Here is a 14,016-nt window from a genome sequence, read left to right on the forward strand (position 1 = left end):
CAGCAAATGCTGTTTGACAGCTTTCCATCCCATACAATAAAGTTTGCATTATAAATAATAAGGTAAGAGAGCTGGAAAACATGTATGTATATGCTACTGAATAAAAGGCAAAAGCTAATAGAATAAATAGAAAATGTAACACTTCAGTTTTGTTGCTGCAACATAAATGGCTTCAGTTTATAATTTATATTCCAAGTGCAATGTTGTTTGTGAAATTTCTTTAAAACTGAGAAAAGAATAACAATTTAAAACCAAAAATAAAACAATGTTTTTTAATAAACGTGTAGGATGGCCACGTCCCATCAAATCCCAGCAACAACAACAACAACAAAAGCAGCGGCAACGTTATCATCACACTCAGCAACCAAACGATCAATTGCCATTTTTATCACGGTCACGATTTAGTGCTTTGCCACATTTTCATGCCACAGCCGCACATGAACACGATGCAAATTTAACACTATTTATAGCGATTTTATATGTAATCGATATGTTTGGTGTATTTCCGTTTGTAACACTTCCGGCTTTACTCGTTGAATTGGGTTTCTTTGGCATACCACTGGTCATATCGGTGGTGGTGCTGCAAATCTATACATCGTTTTTATTAAGCGAATGTTGGACCATGGCTCAGTCTTTGGATTCCTCTATAAGCAATAAAAGCAGGTGGACTAAAAGAAGAGCAATCATAAAAAGGATTCATTTAGATTATTAATCTTGTTGTTCTTTGCTAGATATCCATATGCCGCTATAGCTGATTTGGCCTATGGACCATATGCTAGTTTTTTGGTTACCATACTCTTGGACGTTAGCATATTTGCCAATGGCATACCAAATATTGTTATGGCTTCTCAAAACTTGGAGTTGGTTGGAGATCGCATGACCAATGGCCAGTTTATATTTTCATTTTGTTATTGGGCCATCATAGTGGGTATCTTTTTGTGTCCCATGGCCTGGTTGGGTAGTCCTAAAAATATGAGGTTGGTATTTATTGTTTTATAAATAAAATAATACTGTTTCATTAACAAAAAATAAATAAATAAATCCATTTATAGAGGTTTGGCTATTTGCTCAGCCGTTGTGATGATTGTAATTGTGATTTTACTGTGGTTCTGTTTATTTACGGCTTCTCCCATTGGCAAACCCTTCGAAGGTGTTAGCTTTGGTTGGTTCTTTTTTATAGTTGTTAAATGTTGTCTTTTTATTATTTTAAAATAATGTACACATGTAAATATATTTATTTTAGAATTGCCATCATTTTTAACCATCTTAAGCGGTTACAGCATTTTGGCTTTTCAATTTGATATTCATCCCATGTTGTTGACTTTGCAAATTGATATGCGGCAAAAGAATAAAGTCGGCTGGGCTTCTTTCAGCGGCATTGCTAGTAAGTATAGAAAAAGTGCATTCCTATTAAACAATTTCCATTAAATCCCCAAATGTGTCCTAGTTTTTCTCAAAGGAAATTTGTGAAGCCTAATGAAAAATTACATATTTCGCTAGAGGACGTTTATACATTTTTAGTTTTTTAACAGTTTTATAAGAAGGCCTTTGGGAATTTCGCCACTTACCTTCATATATCGAGGGACTATATTCAATACTCTCTATCTTAGATTTGCATGAAAATGAGTTTTTTTATGGCAAAATATTTAGCACACAGGCCCACAGCTGTGGTATAATTTTTTTAATGCAATTTTTGTAACTTCTCAATTAAAAAAAAAAAAAAATGGTTTTAAAAATTACTTTTTTCAACTTGCAAAATGTTTTGTTACTAATTTGGATATATCGATCACTGATCAAATATTTTAAATTGACTGGAGCTTTTTATGTTTATATATACATATATTGCCCATTTTATGTTTATATATAAATATTTTACCCAGAATATATACTGTAAGATGGACCTTATTTTTACCTTATGTTTAGTTATGTTAGGATAAAAAAAATTGCAAAATTTTACCTTTGACCTTCACGATTTAAGGGTTAAAGTAGTCCGGTTTTAGTGAAACGTTCAGAGTATATTTATTATGTATAGGTTTTACTTAAAATTCATAACAGTAAGGAAATTGGTATCATTCGCCAAAATATGGCCAAAAAAATAGTTTTTCTCGAAAATTTGCAAAATTTAAATCGCAGGTACAGAAAAACTGTAGGAGGTATTGACATATTTTTTTTTTTGATGATCAAAAAATTCTAAAATATGTTAAACAAAATTAAAAATTTGAAACTGCCGCACAGTGGTATGAGAATAAAAAAAGAGGGAAATAAATCTGTAACTTCTAAACCCTTACGCCGATTTGAATGAAATTTCACATGCGCAAAGAGGAAGTGTAGTCGAGTTTAAGTTTTGAATTTGGACCTCATGACCCCAACAGGAGCGGCACCAGGGGTTCCCAAAATAGGACACCTCGGATATGTTCAATTTTTAAAATGATCCTATTTCATCGTTTGTGTTCCGATTAAAAAAAAATTAAATATACAGAATCTCCTCGTCGAGCACTATCAATTATCTCTTATAGCTTAGGATATATTCCCATTTGAAAATTTAATTTTCAAAATTTTTACCCACCCTACTCCAGTTTTTTGGTGACCGCGGTTCCTAATATTCCCCGATTTTATCCATTTTTCTTTTATAGGATTAACAATAGATGTATATATCAAATAAAGAAAGAAGTGTTTAAAAATCATGGCTGAGCCCAAAGTTACATGCAATTGAATTTAAAAAAATTAAAAAAGGCGATTTTTCGCAATTTTTTGGGGAAAAAAGTACTTTTATTCTTTTTAAATTATCTAAAAATTTTCTAAGAGGATGTATAATGAATTTGTACTTTTTGAAAAGCTAAAGTTAGCCAAATATTTTAAATGAAAAAAACATTTATAATTATTGATACCGACGGGATCAGGTCCATTCAAAAAATGCCTATTTTTTATGTAAAGTTCAACTTTAGGGCAAAAATTCTCAAATCGCATACTCGATATCAAAATATAGTAACCTATTTTAGATGGCACAATATGTTCTTAATCATTTTGTAAAGGGTTCCGATAACCCCGCCCGTGGTATGGATATTATAGCCAAAAACCGGAAAAATACCATTTTTGGAATTTTTCAATACTTTTTTGGGAATTGCGGGATTCCTGATTATAAATTTCAAAATTTGTTTTTATTTTTCCATTTTCAATAAAAAATCTATATAATTGTAAAATTTCATTAAAAATATTCATAAATCAAAATTTTATTTCAATTTGAAAAATTTTTATCTATGCAAAAACTCAATAAAAACTATTTTTTGTCATATTTTTCAAAAAAGTATTCCATGAATTTTTTAATTGTCAAAATTGATATATCCATTGATATATAACATGTCTACCTTGTGTTTTTAAACGTGTCAAATAAATTAGGGAAAACTTAACAACTCGCTGAGAATTTACCTCAGCGTAGTGCTCGACGAGGAGATTCTATATGTGTAATTTTTTTTAAATCGGAACACAGACGAAGAAATAGGATCATTTTAAAAATTGAACATACCCGAGGTGTCCTACTTTGGGAACCGCTGGTCCCGCTCCTGGTGGGCTCATGAGATCCTAATTCAAAACTTAAACTCGACTACACTTCCTCTTTGCGCATTTCATTCAAATCGGAGTAAGGGTTTAGAAGTTACAGATTTATTTCCCTCTTTTTTTATTCTCATACCACTGTGAGACGTTGATTATTCGTAAATGTTCATCTAATTTTCTAATATAATTTTTGAGTCTTAAATAATGATTATTCGCGATAGCTCCCATCCTATATATATGTATGTATATGTGTATACTTTCATGCGTAATACTGGGGGCTGTATGGAGTTTTGGACTGATTTTAATGATTTTCAAAAGGATTTGTCCTCATTTAACATATTGACATGTAGTTTGTTTGATTTTACGTGGACAGACGGACGGATATCGTTAAATCGACTGAGAAAGAAATTTTGAGGCATATGGTACACTTTAAAGAGCGCTTAAAGCGTTGATAATATAACACAGTACAACATTTTTCAGTTCATTGCTTTGGGACTCAATTCTGACAATTGCACGTGAAAGTAGCTCCAAAAATAAGAACTTCTGCATCATTAGTTTTGTCAAGTTGGCTGCCGTAATAATTTAATGACCATACGAATTTGTTTTCCTCAAGGTGGATTTTTATCACTTTTTCTATATGTTAGCACGGTTATATCTCGTATACCGTACGAAATATCTCTTTTGTGGCTGAAGGAAAGTTGTAGATATTGAATAGTAGAAAAAAAGTACGGAACATACCTACCCGAAAAAGATGCATCCAGTGCCTTAAAACCGCAAAAATGCCCATTTTTTTTAAAAAAATTACCAATTTTTCACCTTTTTTGCTCAATAACTGGATTACAAATCCAATTATGGACCGATCACCATGAAATTAGGTCGCGTGATTTATGTCTATATGAAAGTTATTTATCATGAATTTTGTATGTATACCATCATTTTTAACAGATTTATGCACTTTAAAGTGATTTCCGTAAGCGGGACTTATATGGGAGCTATGAATAATTATGGACCGATCATAATAAAATTTTTTGACATGAATTTTGTATATACAAAACTTATTTGGAGCGAAATTTGTGTAGATACATATATAAATTAAACATTTATGACCGATAAAGTCCAATTTCGGGAGGACATTTGTATGGAGGCTAGGTGAAATAATGAACCGATTTCAGCCAATTTCAACAGGCTTCTTCCTTGGGCCGAACAAATTATATATACCACATTTTTTTATGATCGGTCCATAATTAGTCATAGCTCTCATATAAGACACGCTTCCGAAAATCACTTTAAAGTGCATAAATCTGTTAAAAATTATGGTATACATACAAAATTCATGATAAATAACTTTCATATAGAAACAAATCACACGACCTAATTTCATGGTGATCGGTCCATAATTGGATTTGTAATCCAGTTATTGATCAAAAAAGGTGAAAAATTGGTAAAAAAAATTAAAAAATGAGCATTTTTGCGATTTTTAAGGCACTGGATGCACTTTTTTCGGGTAGGTATGTTCCGTACTTTTTTTCTACTATTCAATATCTACAACTTTCCTTCAGCCACAAAAGAGATACTCCGTACGGTATACGAGATATAACCGTGCTAAAATATAGAAAAAGTGATAAAAATCCACCTTGACGAAAAAAATTCGTATGGCCATTAAATTTTTACGGCAGCCAACTTGACAAAACTAATGATGCAGAAGTTCTTATTTTTGGGGCTACTTTCACGTGCAATTGTCAGAATTGAGTCCCAAAATCATGTGTTGTACTGTGTAATATTGTCTTAAGTTCTGAAAATATCTCAAATCTGAATGGTCCAACCTTTTCAGACATTTTTCTTTAAAATTTTCGCCGAATGCACTATTTTTTTTTTTAACAATTTAACGGAGGTATTACAATGTCACGCAAGGTATTTGAAACCAGTGAACAAGAATCGGATCGCCTATGGGGAAATCAATACACGGTTCTTATCCCTGTGGTGAAATTATATCAAGTAGTGTCCACTTGACGAGAGAATACTGAAGTCCACGATTATTTTTTCTAAATTCCTCTAGTCGACACATATGAGTAACATCACAAATCTACTTGTGACATGTTATAAGAAATCTAATGTACTTATTGTATTCTCCCAGGGAACTGTACAATAGGAGGTACATACATATGTATATCTGCGCATATTTTCAATAATAACTTCTGCAGAAGTTAGTTACATAAACTCAGACTTAGGTATCTCGGTATCTCAATGTTCTGTTTGGAAATGGGTGGTTCCATAGGAACTCTCTACACCAGGGCCAACAAATTAGTTTTTCTCGAAAATCGCAAAATTTATATCGCAGGTACGGAAAAACTATAAGAGATATTTTCATATTTGTATTCCCTATTATACTCTCAATAAATTTCAATAAGATGATCAAAAAATTCTGAAATCTGTTTAACAAAATTTTTAAAAATTTGAACATGGAGTTTTGAAACCGCCATTAAAAAATTTTTATTTTTTTGGTCATACCTGTGAATAGGTTTACGGTATCCTACGAAGACAAAAACTCATAAACAAGTAAATATGGATATATTTTAAGTAAAAATTAGCTTTTATTTTCTTCTTTCTTGTTCTAGTTGCCTGAGACACGTTAATGGCCTGGCGAATTTTTAATAACTTTAAAATTTTTTGACCAATTTCGGTTTTTTATGTCTCATTAGAACGAAAATTACGTACACATTTCTATTCTTTTAAATTAAATTGCAAAAGTAATTTCTTAATGGCAAAATTTTTACAAAAACTGAAAAAATGCATTTTTCCCCTTGTAAATGCATCTCCAAACTTCAGAGGGCTTGCGGCACGTCTTAACCCCAACCGATATACCTAAAATTTTTTCTGGATGATTTTTTTTACCAATGTTCACCAAACTGGGGGGTGAGAATGGTCAAAATCCAACTTTCGTTTATTAAGGGCCACCCTAGTGTATAACACTAAGTCATTCAAATGTTCTCTATGTTAATATTTAAAAATTTTTGTTTTACTAAATTGCATATGACTCTCAACCAAATTCACTTAACATTAACCATTTCTTAACCTCCGTCTCCTACTCTGTAAAACTTTTTCCAATGAGTGAGCATCTTTATAAATTCCAGCAACATCGACTATGGCCATTTTAGGATCAATTATAGCTGCCTACAAATTTGGTACCATGATCGCCGAAAACGTTTTGGAGACTTTGCCCCGCAGTCTACCGCTATATATACTACTGATATTGGTAACAGTACAACTGTGCTTTTCGGTGACGGTGGGCAGTTCAGCTTTATTTATGCAGGTTGAAAACTTTTTCAAAATATCGGAAGGTATAAACAAATTTAATTTTTCATTATTCTTCTCTATTAAATTAATTAAAATAATAAACATTTAGTATTCTCCCTCAAACGTGTCTTCATCAGATCCACAGTGGTGGGTCTACAGGTTATGATCTCTGAGTTTCTACCCAATTTCGATGCCTTAATGGATATAGTGGGTGGTACCATAACGGGACCTTTGGTATTCATATTACCACCCTTGCTGTATAGACGTATGGTCCAGCTGGAGCGTTATCATCAACGTATAGCCACCGAGGCGGCATATGGCAGTCTGCCTTTGGACTTGAATTATGAACCCTTAGAAGGACCACCACCACATATGGAACCAAACACTCGCATCACTTTGGCAGCTCTTTTAGATGTCTGTTGGCTGCGTACCATCTACACTTTTAATCGTTTGCAATGCGATTTATCATGCTCCATGGCTGTCTTACTGTTTGGTATATTGGCTACATTTTTTTCGACTTATTTAAATCTGTTTCAGTTAAATGAACTTTTTCGTAATAATTCACCATGTTTTCACAATTTAACCGCAAGTAATAACAATTAGTTTTGTTATTACATATTAGTATATAACTAGGAAGAGAGATTTTATGATAAGTAAAAGAAAATAGAAAAACATTTTAAAATGAACAAGCCTTAAGAATGGATATAAAAGTGTTGAAAGTAATAAAAAACGCCATTAATGAATGATCTTTCAGATAATTGTTTTCATTTGATGTTACTCTTTAGTTGTATACTTTTTAAGAGTTTTTAATTGTTTTCGTTGTAATAAGAGAGGGAGTTTAATATGAAAATTTATTTTAAGGGAAAAAACACCGTGAGACAAATTTGAGGTAATTTCCTTTAGCCACAATAATTTCAAGGAGAAATGAAAGTAAACGAGTTATAAAGTTGGTTTGAATTTTATGTTAGTGGGCTCTATTTCTTACACACATGGTTTTCTATCAGAAAACTGTATTTTCTATATGAAAATGTGTCTTCCAAAGACTGTATTCTACACGAAAACTGTATTATACAGATTGTTCTATAAGAAAACTGTTGTATTTAAAAGGCCACCGAGATCATTGAGACTAGAGTTTCCAAAAAACCGAAGAATTTCAAAACCGCGATTTCGGTTTTAAAAAATTGAAAACCGATCGGTTTCTCGGATAATTTGTTAAATATTAAGTGTTATAGAAACAAAATCAGTTAATAATATAGGAAATGTTATGACATGTGTTCAAAAGGATAAAGGAAAATGTATTTTAATGGCACTCTTTTAATATATTAAATTAGTTAGTGTATATACATTAAAGTTGGCTAATATTTTTTTCTGTAAAGAAAAAATCAAGAATAGGGGGACTCAATGGTATTATGATACCAACAAAGGAGAACTAAACCAAACTAATGAGTACTTTTTCGTTCTTCAAAATGGTACACATGATTCTGAATGAGTTAGAATTCACAAAAGGAGACTTTCGTGGTACCTTTCTTTAGAATTTTCTATAATAATGGAGCCAATATCATGATGTTGATTAGGAATACAAAATGAGGGTCTTTATGGTATTTCTTTTATTTTAATAATACGTTTCGAATGAGCTAGAATCCACATTACAATGAATCAATAAATATGAAACTAGAGACATGTATTTCTAAATTAATTCACTAAAGGACTTAATAGTACTATTATCTTTCTTACAATTGCACTATAGGTTAAATGACTACTTTTTCTGTGCTAAATTAATAACGACTACAAAATCATGGTATTGAAACCAAAACCTTAAAGAATTTCCAAAGTAAGAATAATTCTATTAAAAAAACGACCAAAAATTAACCAATTTACAATCATTAATGCAAACTTAATACATTAATTTATTTAAATTATACAAACACTTTTAGTAATTGCTTAAATCTAATTCATTTTGTAAATTTAAATCATAAAGGTCCTCTTCGCTTTCATTAATTTCATTGTCTTGGTGGCTAAAGTGAAATTCTTCCATGGGTTCACTGCAACATAACAGTTGAATTACTTCTGGTAGAAGTGTGGAACGTTTTCGGTTTTGTAAGCGCCTATCTAAAAATGATGTGAAAATTAATGGATCTGAGGTACAGCTTAATATTAATATTAATTCAGAGCTTAAAAAAATATGTCTTCTCCGCTTCCATTACAGCGTCTTTTTGCATCTCAAAAATTTTTCAGCAATATGAAGTAAAATAGATTGCAAAGAAACTTTGGCAAGAGTCTCATTTGCTTTTAAAATTTCAATAATTTATATTCGTGAGTGATTTTCAGAAGTCGGTTATATGGGAGCTATGACCAATTATGGACCGATCGTCATGAAATTAGCTCGTGTGATTATTTTCTTTATGAGAGTTGAATTTTATGTGTATATCAAAATTTTTAAGAGATTTATGCACGTTAATGTTATTTTTGGAAGCGGGTATTATATGGGAGCTATGACTAATTAAGGATCGATCATCATAAAATTAGCCGTATATATAAAATTTATTTGGAGCAAAATTTGTGTAGATACCTATATAAATTAAACATTTATGACCGATAAAGTCCAATTACGGGAGGAAATTTGTATGAGGACTAGGTGGTATAATGGACCGATTTCACCCAATTTAAATAGGCTTCGTCCTTGGGCCGAAAAAATTATATGTACCATATTAAGGTGGGTGTTAGACTAATATTCTTGGACATTACAAACATCTTCACAAAAGCATTATACCCTCCCCACTATGGTGGTGTAGGGTATAACAAATTTATTGTTTTCGTTATATGCTTATCCACTTCATCTGAAAATATGTTTACTTCAATTTTGTCCACTACATGTTTGAAAACGGCATACATTTTTTTTTTTTTTTTGAATTTTCGTTAAGTCAAATTTCAAACAATAACCTAAAAAAGATAGTATTATTCGAAAACGGCTAAAAATGGCTATTATATGTAAATGAACATTTCAATATATTCATTTCTGATTTCATTTAATCTGCCGAACTTTGCCGAACTTTGCCGAAATTTTAAAAGCTTCCACGAATACATTTTGAAAACAAACGCAGTACTTTTAAGGTTATGTTAAAAAAGTGGATTTATTTCAAGCAAGTTAAACAATTTTATCACATTTTTTAACAAAAAACATTACTTACTTTCTTAATTTATTGTTCTCCATTTTCACTTTCTTGTTTATAACTCGTGAAATTAGTTAAACATGCAATTGAACATTTGAAAGCAATACAGGCTTTTCAACAAAATTTATTAAGTAATTACGATGCAACGTCTTTGACTGCGTGTTGTCAAATGGAATTTAATATTTACCAAAAACAAAAAGCTGACTTAGTTAATTTGGAGTATTGATTACAAAATGGTATTAAAAAAAGTGCAATATTTGCATTTGAAAAATTGGACTTTAGCACAGTTTTGGTAGCCGTTTAACCTATAGTGAATTGGGGTGGCGAAGCGCACCGAGTCAGCTAGTACTACATACTTTTATCAGTTATTTGAAAACAACTAAGTATTTGTTACAAAAATTTTGCATTATTTTTTTTTTTTAAATAAAATTATCAGGAAATTCTGGTGTGTACTATTCTTTATTAACAGGTTTCCTAGCATAGCCTGCGAAAGGTAGCCTGCTACATCATCTGAAGCAATTAAAGTAATACAATTTAAAGAAATCTTAAGATATTTTTACCGATCTATTTTTAGGGATATTGGATGAAAAAGTTTATTTCTAATTTTGAATTTTTCTACTGAAAATAGATTAAAAGTAAAAAACCGAAAAATAATTGTCGGTTTCGATTTTAGGCCTTGAAAAACCGCGGTTTCGGTTTCGGTTAAAACCGAACACGAAACTCTAATTGAGACCATAAGAAGAAGTGTGTTAAATTTTGGAAAATTTTAAAGTTTATTACTACAAATGATAAAATAACCAAAAGCACCCAATTCCAGAAACAACCTCCAAAGACCTTTATTCTCCAGTAATCTTAACATATTCGATTAATTGTTTATTTCGACATTTTCTGGTCTAATTTTATGGCCCTTTAACACCTACTGTATGTGACCCTTTTATGTTGTACTTAACCCAACACTTTTAGAGCATTTGATAAATATCTCTAGTACTTTAACTCTTCTTTTATGATGTATGGATGAGTTAAAAATAGATCTAGTCGTTAGTTCGTGTGTTTATTTGTGCATGAGCTGCGTGTGGCCAGTTTTGAGTTGAAGCGCCTGTCATAAAAACTGTTTTTAAAGCAAAATAGCCAATAATAGCCGTGTTAAGTAGTCATTTTTATGATTAAACTTCCTTGTGATCTGAGGTAAATTATTGTTTAAAGGAATTTACTAAAGGTGTATTGAAATAAGTGCCCCGTATAAATTCAAAATTATCTTCATCTTAAGTTCTATTCAATGTTTGAAGTTTTTATGACTTGATAAATGCTGCACAGTGGTGTCAATCGCCAAAAACAGTGGTAATAAATCTGAATTTTCTAAACTACTGGTCCGCTTATAGTTTAAAAGATATTTAAGTTTACCTTTTGATATTTTCGTTTTTTTCCCCAGACTTTATTATGTTTTTCGCAAATTTTAAAATGTTTAGCTTTTATTTTGAAACATTTGTACAATATAAATTTATTCAAACTATTGGCCATTGTTAGCTATGACCTGTTGCCATCATTCTGGCAACATATGGATTCCCAGCCAAAAGAACTGCTCATGCTTTGAGGCCAAGAACGAAACAAGCCAATTCCGGATACTCTGTTCTGAAGTGAAGCGTATCTCAGAGAGAGCGTTCTGCATCGATCGAAACAAATAGTAGTCGAACGAGCCAAGATCTGGACTATATAGCGGGCGAGGCAAAACTTCCCAACCACTTCATTCTAAATACTTTTTAACGGGTATTGCAACATGTGGCCGAGCGTTGTCATGATGGAATATTACGGTATCATGTTTTGCCGCATATTCTGGGCGTTTTTCGGCCAATGCTCGCTTGAAATTGCTGATTGAGCAGCTGCCTATAATTTTTGCGAGTTCTTGTTGAGTTTGATAATAATCTTCATTCAGTAATTGCCCCAATTCTTGGTCTTCAAACTTTTTGGCTGGCCTGGGCGATCTTTGTCTTTCGTGTCCATGCCACCACTAACCATCTCTCGCACATTGAAACAGATGAAACATATTCACCATAAGCTTTGGTGAGTAATCGGTGTTCTTCGGCGGCACTTTTTTTCAAATTAAGGAAGTAAAGCAAAACAAAAACCGATTTCAAAAGATACACCATCTATTGTAAATCCCGCATTTTTAAATCATGCTCCCAATAAAAGAGATAACGTTGCGACTGACCCACTGTATGTTGTAAGGAAGATTCGTGGTAATCAGAGTAATAAAACAAACAAAAAATAAAGAACTAAAGAACTAAATACATATAAAGGTAATGGGAAGAAATATATTTTAAAAGCCTATTAGACAAATCTCTTGTTGTGATAATTATCATTAAGGTTTTACAATTTATGGGCATAGAAACAGTGTAAAAATCTTTTTGATTTTTTAATAGTTTAAACTAAGAGATAAGTAAGGTGCAAGGTATGGTGTGAAATACATATAGAAAATATCACAGCAGAAATATCTGATGGGATAGAAAAATTGTGCCGCCTATGTAAAAATATAAATCATCAACACTTTTTCCTTCCTGTTCAAGTTTTAATAGTTCCTGCTAACTACAAAATGTTCAAAGTTAGGAGTAAAAACATAATCATCTAATTACAAAACAATATACATTTCTAATACCATTTATGATATTCAAATTAATCATCGATCATGTTTTGTGAAACATTGAAAATGATTATTTTGACATTGCTTGAAATGTTAGAAAAATTACTTCCACAATGCCTAAATTAATTAGTGAATTAACCAAAACACCGCAAGTCAATATAAAAGTTTCATTAAAACAATAGAAATTAATTGTTTAAAACAAATGTTTTTTTTTTAAATTTCAAAGATACATACATACATCATTATAAAATGTATTTAATTTAAGGCAAGACAAAGAAAAACAGAAACAAAATATACAAATTGTTATTGACGACAAAGTGATCATGTTTAACCATAATGATGATTAAGAGATCGATGAATTTTTGATGAGTGGGGAATCTCAGCATTCGAAAAATAAATCAATTGATGATTGCTTTATTGGTTTCTTATTTGAAACAAGAAATAAATTGCTTATGAAGCTTATTTTTAAGAAGATAACTGATGAAATGGTTGGTTACACAATTTAATTTGCTTATTTTGACTGTAACTCTTTTATTGCTAAAAAACACAATCTGCACAAAACTTGTATGATTGGTAGTCTTTGTCTTTCGGATTGGGCCATCCACTATTCGGTTAATATTTGGACGCAAGATAATACCAAAACTTTGAAAAAAAAATACCTAGATTATGCAATTTTGAAGGAGAACTTGTATATAAAATAATATTACGAACCCTAGCACATATAAGATCTTTTTAAAATGTCTAAGCTAAAAAATAAGTCTGTTCGTTAACCCGCTAGTCTTACTATTTTAAATTATTTGGATCACCTTTTGTATTCAAATATTTCAAAAGCTTTTAAAAATACTCAAAACTACTACTCAAAACTTAAGGAACAGACTGAATATATATTTAAGAACCATGCTCAAAAACTGTTCCGTACAAAAAGGACTTCTACTCAAGATGGAATTAAACAATTGTTTAAAGGTAAAAGTTTTCAATTAAAACAAATATCAATTTGCCAAAAATGATTTCCAATTTCAGCTTATGCTTAAAAATCCAGTTTTGATCAGGCTCTAATGCATCATGTCTGATATTTGGATATTTTTTATATATTTTTTGATGGCTCTTCTCCCACCGGCCATAATTTTGCACCTTTGCTATCCGTAAGGACCTAATAGTGAATGCTTTCTACTTTAGTTTCCACCAAATACCATTTATCCTTGTCCATATTTCAATCTACATATTCTCCGTCGACGACAATATCACTAAACGACTTTGAGCCAACTTAACCGATTATATTCGCCATTTTTCCGAATTGTCATTAGGCGTCCATTCTTTCAAGTACACTTGACGCATAAGACTTGCATGATCAGTTATCTTTTTATA

The 14,016-nt window shown here is 31.4% G+C and overlaps 1 protein-coding gene across 1 annotated transcript; it reads left to right on the forward strand.

Moving 5' to 3' along the window:
• The first annotated feature begins 265 nt into the window (after nt 1-265).
• On the forward strand, nt 266-7,463 carry mah (mahogany). Its single transcript, XM_065502486.1, has 6 exons — nt 266-663; nt 732-977; nt 1,053-1,162; nt 1,244-1,384; nt 6,684-6,890; nt 6,956-7,463. Exons 1-6 carry the CDS (start codon nt 266-268, stop codon nt 7,447-7,449), a joined length of 1,596 nt encoding a protein of 531 aa, XP_065358558.1. The 3' UTR covers nt 7,450-7,463.
• Nucleotides 7,464-14,016: the final 6,553 nt, after the last annotated feature.

The sequence above is a fragment of the Calliphora vicina genome, chromosome 1, assembly GCF_958450345.1.
Source record: "Calliphora vicina chromosome 1, idCalVici1.1, whole genome shotgun sequence".
Classification (NCBI taxonomy): domain Eukaryota; kingdom Metazoa; phylum Arthropoda; class Insecta; order Diptera; family Calliphoridae; genus Calliphora; species Calliphora vicina.

Excerpts from the sequence above, each read along its gene's own strand:
- mah (XM_065502486.1), top strand. The coding sequence starts at position 266 with ATGTTTTTTAATAAACGTGTAGGATGGCCACGTCCCATCAAATCCCAG. Across the intron at positions 1,163-1,243 it reads CTTCGAAGGTGTTAGCTTTG|AATTGCCATCATTTTTAACC; the intron begins GTTGGTTCTTTT and ends TATTTATTTTAG. Across the intron at positions 6,891-6,955 it reads CTTTTTCAAAATATCGGAAG|TATTCTCCCTCAAACGTGTC; the intron begins GTATAAACAAAT and ends ATAAACATTTAG.